The sequence below is a fragment of the Palaemon carinicauda genome, chromosome 30 (assembly GCF_036898095.1).
Source record: "Palaemon carinicauda isolate YSFRI2023 chromosome 30, ASM3689809v2, whole genome shotgun sequence".
NCBI classification, from domain to species: domain Eukaryota; kingdom Metazoa; phylum Arthropoda; class Malacostraca; order Decapoda; family Palaemonidae; genus Palaemon; species Palaemon carinicauda.
In genome coordinates this window covers 55202471-55217470 of record NC_090754.1, presented here as the reverse complement: position 1 = coordinate 55217470, position 15000 = coordinate 55202471, and the positions used below count along the sequence as shown (strand labels likewise).

Here is a 15000-nt window from a genome sequence, read left to right as displayed (position 1 = left end):
GTATAATGTATTTATAAAGATACAAAATCAAGCTAGTACCCTATTAGGAAAAGCCCCTGTTTGACACTCAGTTAGACGGGGATTCGAGACACGCTTAAACTCGATGGTTTCGAGCAGTGTCTGCAACCTCACTGTGACGGGCCGAGAGAAGTTTGTGACTCAAAGACAGGGTGAAAGCAACTGAGTGAGTTTATTATGGAACCCTCTCCTTTATATACAAAAGCTCAAGGCAACAGGAAATTTCCTGTTCAAAATCGACACCGTTACCGATGAGAAAAACAGACATGTTTTTTCAGGTTCTTTTTAGTTTGAGGGAAGAGCGAAGAGAACACTCTCCTTTGTATACAAAAGCTCAAGGCAACAGGAAATTTCCTGTTCAAAATCGACACCGTTACCGATGAGAAAAACAGACATGTTTTTTCAGGTTCTTTTTAGTTTGAGGGAAGAGCGAAGAGAACACTCTCCTTTGTATACAAAAGCTCAAGGCAACAGGAAATTTCCTGTTCAAAATCGAAACCGTTACCGATGAGAAAAACAGACATGTTTTTTCAGGTTCTTTTTAGTTTGAGGGAAGAGCGAAGAGAACACTCTCCTTTGTATACAAAAGCTCAAGGCAACAGGAAATTTCCTGTTCAAAATCGACACCGTTACCGATGAGAAAAACAGACATGTTTTTTCAGGTTCTTTTTAGTTTGAGGGAAGAGCGAAGAGAACACTCTCCTTTGTATACAAAAGCTCAAGGCAACAGGAAATTTCCTGTTCAAAATCGACACCGTTACCGATGAGAAAAACAGACATGTTTTTTCAGGTTCTTTTTAGTTTGAGGGAAGAGCGAAGAGAACACTCTCCTTTGTATACAAAAGCTCAAGGCAACAGGAAATTTCCTGTTCAAAATCGAAACCGTTACCGATGAGAAAAACAGACATGTTTTTTCAGGTTCTTTTTAGTTTGAGGGAAGAGCGAAGAGAACACTCTCCTTTGTATACAAAAGCTCAAGGCAACAGGAAATTTCCTGTTCAAAATCGACACCGTTACCGATGAGAAAAACAGACATGTTTTTTCAGGTTCTTTTTAGTTTGAGGGAAGAGCGAAGAGAACACTCTCCTTTGTATACAAAAGCTCAAGGCAACAGGAAATTTCCTGTTCAAAATCGACACCGTTACCGATGAGAAAAACAGACATGTTTTTTCAGGTTCTTTTTAGTTTGAGGGAAGAGCGAAGAGAACACTCTCCTTTGTATACAAAAGCTCAAGGCAACAGGAAATTTCCTGTTCAAAATCGAAACCGTTACCGATGAGAAAAACAGACATGTTTTTTCAGGTTCTTTTTAGTTTGAGGGAAGAGCGAAGAGAACACTCTCCTTTGTATACAAAAGCTCAAGGCAACAGGAAATTTCCTGTTCAAAATCGACACCGTTACCGATGAGAAAAACAGACATGTTTTTTCAGGTTCTTTTTAGTTTGAGGGAAGAGCGAAGAGAACACTCTCCTTTGTATACAAAAGCTCAAGGCAACAGGAAATTTCCTGTTCAAAATCGAAACCGTTACCGATGAGAAAAACAGACATGTTTTTTCAGGTTCTTTTTAGTTTGAGGGAAGAGCGAAGAGAACACTCTCCTTTGTATACAAAAGCTCAAGGCAACAGGAAATTTCCTGTTCAAAATCGAAACCGTTACCGATGAGAAAAACAGACATGTTTTTTCAGGTTCTTTTTAGTTTGAGGGAAGAGCGAAGAGAACACTCTCCTTTGTATACAAAAGCTCAAGGCAACAGGAAATTTCCTGTTCAAAATCGACACCGTTACCGATGAGAAAAACAGACATGTTTTTTCAGGTTCTTTTTAGTTTGAGGGGAGAGCGAAGAGAACACTCTCCTCTATATACAAAACCTCAAGGCAACAGGAAATTTCCTGTTCAAAATCGACACCGTTACCGATGAGAAAAACAGACATGTTTTTTCAGGTTCTTTTTAGTTTGAGGGGAGAGCGAAGAGAACACTCTCCTCTATATACAAAACCTCAAGGCAACAGGAAATTTCCTGTTCAAAATCGACACCGTTACCGATGAGAAAAACAGACATGTTTTTTCAGGTTCTTTTTAGTTTGAGGGGAGAGCGAAGAGAACACTCTCCTTTATATACAAAAGCTCAAGGCAACAGGAAATTTCCTGTTCAAAATCGACGACGTTACCGATGAGAAAAACAGACATGTTTTTTCAGGTTCTTTTTAGTGCGAGGGGAGAGCGAGGATACAAGCGCAAAATGAACTATGTACGATCGTGTGACACACGGTTGGTACATCACCATCCTTGGGAACTTGGGATTTTGCCGTTTGGGGGAGGCTATAAGTGTACTGATGAGTCATCAGCAGCCATTGCCTGGCCCTCCCTGGTCCTACCTAAATTAAGAGGGGGTTTGGGCCCTGATTATCATTATCATTATTACTCGCCAAGTTAAAACCCTAGTTGGAAAAGCAGGATGCTTTAAGCCCAAAGGCCCCAGCAGGGAAAAATACCCCAGTGAGGAAAGGAAATAAGGAAATAAACTAAAAGAGAAGTAATGAGCAGTTAACATATTTTGAGAAAATGCATATATGTACTGATGAGTTATCAGCAGCCATTGCCTGGCCTTCCCTGGTCCTAACTAGACTGAGAGGAGTTTGGGCACTATTATTATTATTATTATTATTATTAATAGCCAAGCTACAAACCTAGTTAGAAAAGTAGGATCCTATAAACCCAAGGGTCACAAACAGGAAAAAATAGCCCAGTGAGGAAAGGAAATAAGGAAATAAAAAAACCTAAAAGAAAAGTAATTAACAATTAACATATTTTAAGAACATTTATATAGTCAGCTCTAAGCCATTGTCCCTGCCCCTTACCTCTGCCATTCATGAGCTACCTTTAAACCTTTAAACAATAGTGGGGAGTTCCCTATAGAGGAATGGAACGGTGTGCCACCCACATGCAACTTGTTCCGTAGGTATGACGAAACAGTGGAACGATCTTCCCAAAGTACGCAACTGAATCGGTGGAACTTCGGAAGTTCAAACTAGGTGTGATCACTTTTTCTTTTGAGTAGGTTACTAAAGTCTCGATTTTATAGTTCTTATGTTACTAACTTGTTTGAAATTGTTTATATTGATATATTCTGCTTTTTTATATATCTTTACATTTATCAGAAGAAGAAGAAGAAGAAGAAGAAGAAGAAGAAGAAGAAGAAGAATCCTCTGATTGGTCCACTAATCTTGAACCTAGCTAAAGACTGGTACTGTGATTTTGAACATCCCTTCAAAATGGTCCCTAATTTTGAATCTAGCTTCAAACTGGGCCCTAATTTTGAACCTAGCTTCAGACTGGACCCCAATTTTGGACAGCTTCAGACTGGTCCCCTAATTTTGAACCCACCTTCAAAATGGTCCCTAATTTTGAACCCAGCTTCAGAATGGACCCTAATTTTGAACCTAGCTTCAGACTGGTCCCCTAATTTTGAACCCAGCTTCAGACTAGACCCTAATTTTGATCCTAGCTTCAGACTAGTCCCTAATTTTGAACCTAGCTTCAGACTGGTCCCCTAATTTTGAACTCAGCTTCAGACTGGTCCCCTAATTTTGAACACAGCTTCAGACTGGTCCCCTAATTTTGAACACAGCTTCAGACTGGTCCCCAAATTTTGAACCTAGCTTCAGACTGGTCCCCTAATTTTGAACCTACCTTCAGATTGGTCCCCTAATTTTGAACCTAGCTTCAGACTGGTCCCCTAATTTTGAACCTAGCTTCAGACTGGTCCCTAATTTTGAACCCAGCTTCAGAATGGTCCCTAATTTTGAACACAGCTTCAGACTGGTCCCCTAATTTTGAACCCATCTTCAGACTGGTCCACAATTTTAAACCCAGCTTCAGAATGGTCCCTAATTTTAAACCCAGCTTCAGACTGGTCCCTAATTTTGAACACAGCTTCAGACTGGTCCCCAATTTTAAACCCAGCTTCAGAATGGTCCCTAATTTTGAACCCACCTTAAGAATGGTCCCTAATTTTGAACCTAGCTTCAGAATGGTCCCTAATTTAGAACCCAGCTTCACACTGGTCCCCTAATTTTTAACCAACCTTCAGACTGGTCCTGTAATCTATAACACAGCTTTAGACTGGTCCCCTAATTTTGAACCTAGCTTCAGAATGGTCCCTAATTTCTAACCCTGCTTCAGAATGGTCCCTAATTTTGAACCCAGCTTCAGAATGGTCCCTAATTTCTAACCCTGCTTCAGAATGGTCCCTAATTTTTAACCCAGCTTCAGAATGGTCCCTAATTTTTAACGCAGCTTCAGAATGGTCCCTAATTTTTAACCCAGCTTCAGAATGGTCCCTAATTTTTAACCCAGCTTCAGAATGGTCCCTATTTTTAACGCAGCTTCAGAATGGTCCCTAATTTTTAACCCAGCTTCAGAATGGTCCTTAATTTTGAACCCAGCTTCAGAATGGTCCCTAATTTTTAACCCAGCTTCAGAATGGTCCCTAATTTTTAACCCAGCTTCAGAATGGTCCCTAATTTTTTAACCCAGCTTCAGAATGGTCCCTAATTTTTAACCCAACTTCAGAATGGTCCCTAATTTTTAACCCAGCTTCAGAATGGTCCCTAATTTCTAACCCAGCTTCAGAATGGTCCCTAATTTTGAACCCAGCTTCAGAATGGTCCCTAATTTTTAACCCAACTTCAGAATGGTCACTAATTTTTAACCCAGCTTCAGAATGGTCCCTAATTTTTAAAGCAGCTTCAGAATGGTCCCTAATTTTTAACCCAGCTTCAGAATGGTCCCTAATTTTCAACCCAGCTTCAGAATGGTCCTTAATTTTTTACCCAGCTTCAGAATGGTCCCTAATTTTTAACGCAGCTTCAGAATGGTCCCTATCTTTTAACCCAGCTTCAGAATGGTCCCTAATTTTGAACCCAGCTTCAGAATGGTCCCTAATTTTTAACCCAACTTCAGAATGGTCACTAATTTTTAAAGCAGCTTCAGAATGGTCCCTAATTTTTAACCCAACTTCAGAATGGTCACTAATTTTTAAAGCAGCTTCAGAATGGTCCCTAATTTTTAACCCAACTTCAGAATGGTCACTAATTTTTAAAGCAGCTTCAGAATGGTCCCTAATTTTGAACCCAGCTTCAGAATGGTCCCTAATTTTTAACCCAACTTCAGAATGGTCACTAATTTTTAACCCAGCTTCAGAATGGTCACTAATTTTTAAAGCAGCTTCAGAATGGTCCCTAATTTTTAAAGCAGCTTCAGAATGGTCCCTAATTTTTAAAGCAGCTTCAGAATGGTCTCTAATTTTGAACCCAGCTTCAGAATGGTCCCTAATTTCTAACCCAGCTTCAGCATGGTCCCTAATTTTTAACCCAGCTTCAGAATAGTCCCTAATTTCTAACCCAGCTTCAGAATGGTCTCTAATTTCTAACCCAGCTTCAGAATGGTCCCTAATTTCTAACCCAGCTTCAGACTGGTCCCCTAATTTTGAACCCAGCTTCAGACTGGTCCCCTAATTTCTAACCCTGCTTCAGAATGGTCCCTAATTTTTAACCCAGCTTCAGAATGGTCCCTAATTTTTAACCCAGCTTCAGAATGGTCCCCTAATTTTGAACCCAGCTTCAGACTGGTCCCCTAATTTTGAACACAGCTTCACAATGGTCCCTAATTTTTAACCCAGCTTCAGACTGGCCACTACTTTTGAACACAGCTTCAGACTGGTCCCCTAATTTAGAACAAAGCTTCAGACTGGTCCCCTAATTTTTAACCCAGCTTCAGAATGGTCACTTATTTTGGACCCAGCTTCAGAATGGTCCCTAATTTTTAACACAGCTTCAAACTGATCCCCTAATTTTGAACACAGCTTCAGAATGGTCCCTAATTTTGAACACAGCTTCAGAATAGTCCCTAATTTTGAACCCAGCTTCAAACTGGTCCCCTAATTTTGAACCCAGCTTCAGAATGGTCCCTAATTTTGAACACAGCTTCAGAATGGTCGCTAATTTTGAACACAGCTTCAAACTGGTCCCCTAATTTTGAACACAGCTTCAAACTGGTCCCCTAATTTTGAACCCAGCTTCAGAATGGTCCCTAATTTTGAACACAGCTTCAGAATGGTCCCTAATTTTGAACACAGCTTCAAACTGGTCCCCTAATTTTGAACACAGCTTCAGCCTGATCCCCTAATTTTGAACACAGCTTCAAACTGGTCCCTAATTTTGAACCCAGCTTCAAACTGGTCCCCTAATTTTTAACCCAGCTTCAGAATGGTCCCTTATTTTGGACCCAGCTTCAGAATGGTCCCTAATTTTGAACACAGCTTCAAACTGGTCCCCTAATTTTGAACACAGCTTCAAACTGGTCCCCTAATTTTGAACCCAGCTTCAAACTGGTCCCCTAATTTTGAACACAGCTTCAAACTGGTCCCCTAATTTTGAACCCAGCTTCAGAATGGTCCCTAATTTTGAACACAGCTTCAGAATGGTCCCTAATTTTGAACCCAGCTTCAAACTGGTCCCCTAATTTTGAACCCAGCTTCAGAATGGTCCCTAATTTTCAACACAGCTTCAAACTGGTCCCCTAATTTTGAACCCAGCTTCAAACTGGTCCCCTAATTTTGAACCCAGCTTCAGAATGGTCCCTAATTTTGAACACAGCTTCAAACTGGTCCCCTAATTTTGAACACAGCTTCAAACTGGTCCCCTAATTTTGAACACAGCTTCAAACTGGTCCCCTAATTTTGAACCCAGCTTCAGAATGGTCCCTAATTTTGAACACAGCTTCAGAATGGTCCCTAATTTTGAACCCAGCTTCAAACTGGTCCCCTAATTTTGAACCCAGCTTCAAACTGGTCCCCTAATTTTGAACCCAGCTTCAGAATGGTCCCTAATTTTGAACCCAGCTTCAGAATGGTCCCCTAATTTTGAACCCAGCTTCAAACTGGTCCCCTAATTTTGAACCCAGCTTCAAACTGGTCCCCTAATTTTGAACCCAGCTTCAGAATGGTCACTAATTTTGAACACAGCTTCAAACTGGTCCCTAATTTTGAACACAGCTTCAAACTGGTCCCCTAATTTTGAACAGAGCTTCAAACTGGTCCCCTAATTTTGAACACAGCTTCAAACTGGTCCCTAATTTTGAACCCAGCTTCAGAATGGTCCCTAATTTTGAACCCAGCTTCAGAATGGTCCCTAATTTTGAACCTAGCTCCAGAATGGTCCCTAATTTTGAACCCAGCTTCAGAATGGTCCCTAATTTTGAACCCTGCTCCAGAATGGTCCCTAATTTTAAACCCAGCTTCAGAATAGTCCATAATTTGGAACCCAGCTTCAGAATGGTCCCTAATTTTGAACACAGCTTCAGACTGGTCCCTAATTTTAAACCCAGCTTCAGAATGGTCCCTAATTTTGAACACAGCTTCAGACTGGTCCCCTAATTTTGAACACAGCTTCAAACTGGTCCCCTAATTTTGAACCCAGCTTCAAACTGGTCCCCTAATTTTGAACCCATCTTCTGAATGGTCCCTAATTTTGAACCCAGCTTCTGAATGGTCCCTAATTTTGAACCCAGCTTCAGAATGGTCCCTAATTTTGAACACAGCTTCAGACTGGTCCCCTAATTTTGAACCCTGCTTCAGACTGGTCCCCTAATTTTGAACCCTGCTTCAGAATGGTCCCTAATTTTGAACCCAGCTTCAGACTGGTCCCTAATTTTGAATCCAGCTTCAGACTGGCCCCCTAATTTTGAACACAGCTTCAGACCGGACCCTAATTTTGAACCTAGCTTCAGACTGGTCCTTAATTTTGAACCTAGCTTCAGTCTGGTCCCTAACTTTGAACCCAGCCTCTGACAGGTCCATAATTTTGAACACAGCTTCAGACTGGTCCACTAATTTTGAACCTAGCTTCAGACTGGTCCCCTAATTTTGAACACAGCTTCAAAATGGTCCCTAATTTTGAACCCACCTTCAGACTGGTCCCCTAATTTTGAACCCAGCTTCAGAATGGTCCCCTAATTTTGAACACAGCTTCAAACTGGTCCCCTGATTTTGAACCCAGCTTCAGACTGGTCCCCTAATTTTGAACACAGCTTCAAACTGGTCCCCTAATTTTGAACACAGCTTCAAACTGGTCCCCTAATTTTGAACACAGCTTCAAACTGGTCCCCTAATTTTGAACCCAGCTTCAAACTGGTCCCCTAATTTTGAACCCAGCTTCAGACTGGTCCCCTAATTTTGAACACAGCTTCAAACTGGTCCCCTAATTTTGAACACAGCTTCAAACTGGTCCCCTAATTTTGAACACAGCTTCAAACTGGTCCCCTAATTTTGAACACAGCTTCAAACTGGTCCCCTAATTTTGAACACAGCTTCAAACTGGTCCCCTAATTTTGAACACAGCTTCAAACTGGTCCCCTAATTTTGAACACAGCTTCAAACTGGTCCCCTAATTTTGAACCCAGCTTCAAACTGGTCCCCTAATTTTGAACACAGCTTCAGACTGGTCCCCTAATTTTGAACCCAGCTTCAAACTGGTCCCCTAATTTTGAACCCAGCTTCAAACTGGTCCCCTAATTTTGAACCCAGCTTCAAACTGGTCCCCTAATTTTGAACACAGCTTCAAACTGGTCCCCTAATTTTGAACACAGCTTCAAACTGGTCCCTAATTTTGAACACAGCTTCAGAATGGTCCCCTAATTTTGAACACAGCTTCAGACTGGTCCCCTAATTTTGAACACAGTTTCAGACTGGTCCCCTAATTTTGAACACAGTTTCAGAATGGTCCCTAATATTGAATCCAGCTTTAGACTAGTCCTTAATTTTGAACACAGCTTCAGTCTGGTCCCTAATTTTTAACCTAGCTTCAGACTGGTCCCCTAATTTTGAACCCAGCTTCTGACTAGTCCCAAATTTTGAACGCAGCCTCTGACTGGTCCCTAATTTTTAACCTAGCATCAGAATGGTCCCAAATTTTGAACCTAGCTTCATACTGGTCCCCTAATTTTGAACAGGTGAGGCTGGCCCCATAATTTTGAACCCAGCCTCTGACTGGTCCCTAATTTTGAACCCAGCCTCTGACTGGTCCCTAATTTTGAACCCAGCCTCTGACTGGTCCCTAATTTTGAAGCCAACCTCTGAAAGATCCCTTAATTTTGAACTCAATCACTGATTGGTCCCCTTATTTTGAATCCAGCCTCTAACTGGCGAATTGCTAGTTTACCCTGAGTGGGCTCCCCGGACCCAACTCGAATTACTTATATCTATTTCTAAGAAATTAAGAAAGAATGAAATTAATCTACCTTTTCAGAGTTGTAGAATCTACTGTCTATCCAAAATGAAATTTAAATAAAATGGGTATATAATGTTACACTTGAAAAAAAAAATTGAAAAAAAAATATTTGAAAAAAATATATTGTAGCTTTCTACATAAACTAAATATATCTTCCAAAAACATGTATCAAATATTGAATTAAAAAAAATTTCATTTATGCAGAAACAAAACTGCATAATAATAAAAAAAATTGCATTTAAACATGTCCAAAATATGTATATTAGAAAAAAAATATATATTCCAAAAAACATGTATCAAATATTGGATTTAAAAAAAATCATTTATGTAGAAACAAAACTGCATAAAAAAAAAATTGCATTTACTCATGTCCAAAATATGTATATTCGAAAAAATCTATGGTTCCGTAAATAACCCAATTATATACAGTATTCCTTAACATGCATCAACCATTGGATTAAAAAAAATATTATTTATACAGAAATAAAACTGAATAATTTAAAAAAAAAAAGATGCATTTACATAACCTTAAAAATTATTCATAAATATGTATCAGCCATTGAATCAAAAAATTATTATTTATGCAGTAACAATTTAAAATAAATAAATCATAAAAATTAAAATAAATTATACTTTTAAAAATTTGCATTGAAGCATATGCAAATTTGGCATTTTTCTATCTTTCTTTCTCTATACCTTTTAACTTGTTTTAATTCTCTCTCTCTCCCCCCCCCCCCCCCCCCTCTCTCTCTCTCTCTCTCTCTCTCTCTCTCTCTCTCTCTCTCTCTCTCTCTCTCTCTCTCTTTCTCTCTCTCTCTCTCATTCCTTCCACTTACTACAAGCTAAAAAATATTATTACTATTATTACTTGCTAAGCTACAACCCTAGTTGAAAAAGCAGGATGCTATAAGCCTAGGGGCTCCAACTCGGAAAATAGCTCAGCGAGGAAAGGAAACAAGGAAAAATCAAATTTTTAAGTAGAGTAACAACGTTAAAATGAATATCTCCTATATAAACTATAAAAACTTTAACAAAACAAAAGGAAAAGAAACAAGACAGAACAGCATGCCCAAGTGTACCCTCAAGCAAGAGAAAACATAAAGAATATATAAATAAAAACACACTATTACAAATGAAATCCTTATTTTGATAAATATCCCTGACCATAGTTTAGTGAGTTTGAAGGATATTTTTCAAAATAAAGATTTCATTTGTATTAAGGTGTTTTTGTTTTTATATTTTTTATGTTTTTTTCTTATTTTCCTTTTGTTTTGTTCAAGTTTTTTATTTTTTTCTATTTTTTATTATTATTTTTTTTTTGACTGTATCAAGGATGACCTTCAATCAAAGGGATTAACAGGTGATGAAGTGTGGGACAGAGGTAGATGCAGAAAGCTGACCAGAAACATCGACCCCACATAGAAGTGGGAAAAGATGCAGACAAAGAAGAAAGAAGAAAAAGAAGAAGAAGAAGAAGAAGAATAAGAAGATTCTTCAAATTAAAAAAAAAAACTCTAAAAATGCTAACTAAAACAATCCTTAAAAACTCCAATCAATAAACGTCCAAATATAATTGACATATTCCAAAAGAACCATCGGAGAAAATGTCACCATCAATATCTTATAAAGATGGAGACTCCGGGCAAGGTCTTCTTGGTGTTTAAAGCTCACTCGTGAGTGGTCCTGCCATCTCTTAGGCCGGGAGCACACTAGTGACTCTGTGGCGCCACAGAGCCACAGCATCGTGTGGCGGGGATGTGGTCTCCCATAGGTTTCCATTGCTTTCAAGTTCTGCCGCGCAAACTAGCGACTGTGGCAAGCGACTGTGGCTCTCTGTCGCTCATCCCCGCCACAGGCGTGGCGTGGCTTTGTGGCGCCACAGAGTCGCTAGTGTGCTCCCGGCCGTAATCCAAGGAAGGACCAGGGTGCGCTAGGCAATGAATGCTGTTGACTCAGCATGTAGCAAAATCTAGTCAAAAGGTCATTTAGATACCGAAACAGGCTCTGGACAAGTTCTTTTTGAAGTTTAAAGGTCACTCGTGAGTGGCCGCGCCATCCCTTCGCCCATGGTAGGATCAGGGTGAGCTAGACAATGGATGCTGGTGATTCAGCATGTAGAAAAATCTAGTCAAAGGCCATTTAGATAACGAAACAGGCTCTAGACAAGTTCTTTTTGAGGTTTAAAGGTCACTCGTGAGTGGCCTTGCCATCCCTTCGCCCATGGTAGGACCAGGGTGTGCTAGGTAATAGATGCTGTTGACTCAGCATGTAGAAAAATCTAGTCAAAGTTTGTTTTCATTATGAGTAAACAATCGTTCATGTAAAAAATACTTTTCGAGCAATTTTCTAATATTATTTGAAACTTTTTACATAATTTTCTAACTCCATCTAAAACGGAATTTTACACCCATTTTTTTTTAATATAATTCAAAACTGAGTTTTTCAAAAATTTATATTATGTGGAAATTTTTTTTTATCAACAAATTACTAGAAAGTCTTTTATATTATCGAGAAAATATATCAAAATCTGATACATTATCCATTAAATGTCAAGGGATTTGATCTAAATCGACTTTCACCAATAAAATTCAAAAGAAAAATATCAATGAAAGGGAACTATATGTTAAAATATCAAATTAAACACATTAATATATTCTTAAATTATCAAGAAAATCTCCAAACAAAATATTAAGAAAATCTCCAAATAAAATATTAAGAAAATCTCCAAACAAAATCTCAAGAAAATCTCCAGACAAAATATTAAGAAAATCTCCAAACAAAATCTCAAGAAAATCTCCAGACAAAATATTAAGAAAATCTCCAAATAAAATATTAAGAAAATCTCCAAACAAAATCTCAAGAAAATCTCCAGACAAAATATTAAGAAAATCTCCAAACAAAATATTAAGAAAATCTCCAAACAAAATCTCAAGAAAATCTCCAGACAAAATATTAAGAAAATCTCCAAACAAAATATTAAGAAAATCTCCTGACAAAATATTAAGAAAATCTCCAAATAAAATCTCAAGAAAATCTCCAGACAAAATATTAAAAAAATCTTCAAACAAAATATTAAGAAAATCTCCAAAATATTAAGAAAATCTCCAGACAAAATATTAAGAAAATCTCCAAACAAAATATGAAGAAAATCTACAAAGAAAATTCCTTCCAAAATTGTCAAGAAAATCCCCCACAAACCACAAGAATATCCCACAAAATGACAAGAAAATCCCCAATAAAATGTCAAGAAAACCCCCACAATACAACAAGAAAATACCAACAAAATCCCCAACAAAATATCAAGAAAATTTCCCCAAAACAACAAGAAAATCATCACATAATGAATAAGAAAATCCCCACAAAATGTCAAAAAAATCCACACAAAATATCTGGAAAATTCCCACAAAATGACAGGAAATCCCCAACAAAATATCAAGAAAATTCCTCACATAACACCAAGAGAAGCCCCAACAAAATGTCAAGGCAATCCCCAACAAAATCACCCACAAAATGACAAGAAAATCTTCAATAAAATGTCAAGAAAATCCCTCACAAAACAACAAGAAAATCCCTAGCAAACTGTAAAAAAAAAAATCTTCAACAAAATGTCAAGAAAATCACCCACAAAATGACAAGTAAATCTCCCACAAAATATCAAAAAATCCCCCCCAAAATGTCAAGAAAATCCCCAACAAAATAAGCAAGAAAATCCCCCACAAAATGAAAAGAAAATCCTCCCAAAACAACAAGTAAATCCCACAAAAAACAACAAAATGTCAAGAAAAACCCTACAACACAACAAGAAAATCCCCAACAAAATGACAAGAAATTCCCCCACAAAATAACAAGAAATTCCCCCACAAAATGACAAGAAATTCCCCCACAAAATGACAAGAAATTCCCCAACAACATGACAAGAAATTCCCCAACAAAATGACAAGAAATTCCCCAACAAAATGACAAGAAATCCCCAACAAAATGACAAGAAAATTTTCCCACAAAATGACAAGAAAAGTTTCCCCCAAAAGAAAATCTCCCACAAAATGACAAGAAATTCCCCAACAAAATGACAAGAAATCCCCAACAAAATGACAAGAAATCCCCAACAAAATGACAAGAAAATCCCCCAAAAAATAACATGGTCAGCTGACATTTCCAACAAATATATATCCAGATTATTGGTTAAAGTAACATTTAAATCCGTATAGAAAAGAAAACGTATTTTGAAGTAAATGATATAAAGAGCATACAGGCATAGGCCTATATGCAATTATACCTTAGCGTAAGAAATTGTGTGTACTGTCTTAAAGTTATTGTTCCAAGTATGAACGACTTTTAGTGTACAATTATACTCCTAATGTCCTGTACCAGTCAGGTTTAAAGGTTTAAAAGTCGCTCATGAATGGCAGAGGCAAGGGACAGCGACATTGCCCTAGCAATCAGGACAATGCCCTAGAGACTGACCATATATTATATGATCAGCGCCCAAACCTCCTCTCCACCCAAGCTAGGACCACGGAGGGCCAAGCAGTGGCTGCTGATGACTCAGCAGATAGACCTATAGGCTCCCCCAAACCCCTCAACCTTAGCTCACAAGGATGGTAAGGTTGCAGACACTAATGGCACTAACTGAGCGGGACTCGAACCCCCGACTGGTAAACACCAGACAGAGACGTTACCAATCAGGCCACAGCAACCTCTACATTTAATATACTTCAGTTATCCAATGAAATCTAATACTTCGCTCATTTTCAACAGTTAAGTTATATTCAAGTTACTATATGGATCTTAACTTGTACCATATTAATTCTACGCGAGTTAAATAATACTGCAAAGTACTCTGAAGTTCTCCTGAGCCAGCTATTATCAGAGTTAAATTCCCTAGAGAATAAGTTTCATAAAAAAAATAAAACTTTTTTTGTAAAAAGTTTGCTGTTTCGAGTTAAAGACGGGAACATCTAATTATAAACACTTCCCCACATAAATCTGCCATAGAGTTAAATTAATCCCTAGATTGTAAAAGATGAGATTAACATAGTTGTTAATATATAAAATTTAAAGAATAATACCAAAAGTTAAATTAATCCCTAGATTTAAAAGATGAGATTAACATAGTTGAGTTAACATATAAATTTTAAAGAATTATACTAAAAGTTAAATTAATCCCTAGATTTTAAAAGATGAGACTAACATAGTTGAGTTAATACATAAATTTTAAAGAATTATACTAACAGTTAAATTAATCCCTAGATTTAAAAAAAATATACTAACAGTTAAATTAATCCCTAGATTTAAAAAAAATATACTAACAGTTAAACTAATCTCTATATTTAAAAAATATGCTAACAGTTAAATTAATCCCTAGATTTAAAAAAAAATATACTAACAGTTAAATTAATCTCTATATTTAAAAAAATATGCTAACAGTTAAACTAATCCCTAGATTTAAAAACAATCATACTAACAGTTAAATTAATCACTAGATTAGAAAAAAAAATATGCTAACAATTAAATTAATCCCTAGATTTAAAAAAAAATGAGACTAAGAGAGTTGAATTAATCCATAAATTTAAAAAAAAAATCATACTAACAGTTTAATTAATCACTAGATTTTAAAAGAAAATATATTCTAACAGTTAAATTAATCCCTAGATTTAAAAAAATGAGACCAAAATAGTTAAATTAATCCATAAA

The 15000-nt window shown here is 37.4% G+C and overlaps 2 protein-coding genes across 3 annotated transcripts in view; both read right to left on the bottom strand.

Moving 5' to 3' along the window:
* The window catches only part of LOC137623146 (uncharacterized), a 419809-nt gene that overhangs the window by 400394 nt on the left and 4415 nt on the right, over positions 1-15000 (bottom strand). The window lies entirely within an intron of this gene.
* On the bottom strand, positions 4848-7331 carry LOC137623539 (involucrin-like). The gene is made up of 2 exons (XM_068354374.1): positions 7113-7331; positions 4848-5531 (listed from the first exon to the last, which is right to left on the bottom strand). Exons 1-2 carry the CDS (start codon positions 7329-7331, stop codon positions 4848-4850), a joined length of 903 nt encoding a protein of 300 aa, XP_068210475.1.

Bases quoted from the DNA above. Each gene is read 5' to 3' on its own strand.
- LOC137623539 (XM_068354374.1), bottom strand. From the start codon at position 7,331: ATGGACTATTCTGAAGCTGGGTTTAAAATTAGGGACCATTCTGGAGCA. The intron at 5,532-7,112 runs GTTTGAAGCTCT...GTTAGAAATTAG, and splicing joins TGTTCAAAATTAGGGGACCA to GGGACCAGTCTGAAGCTGGG.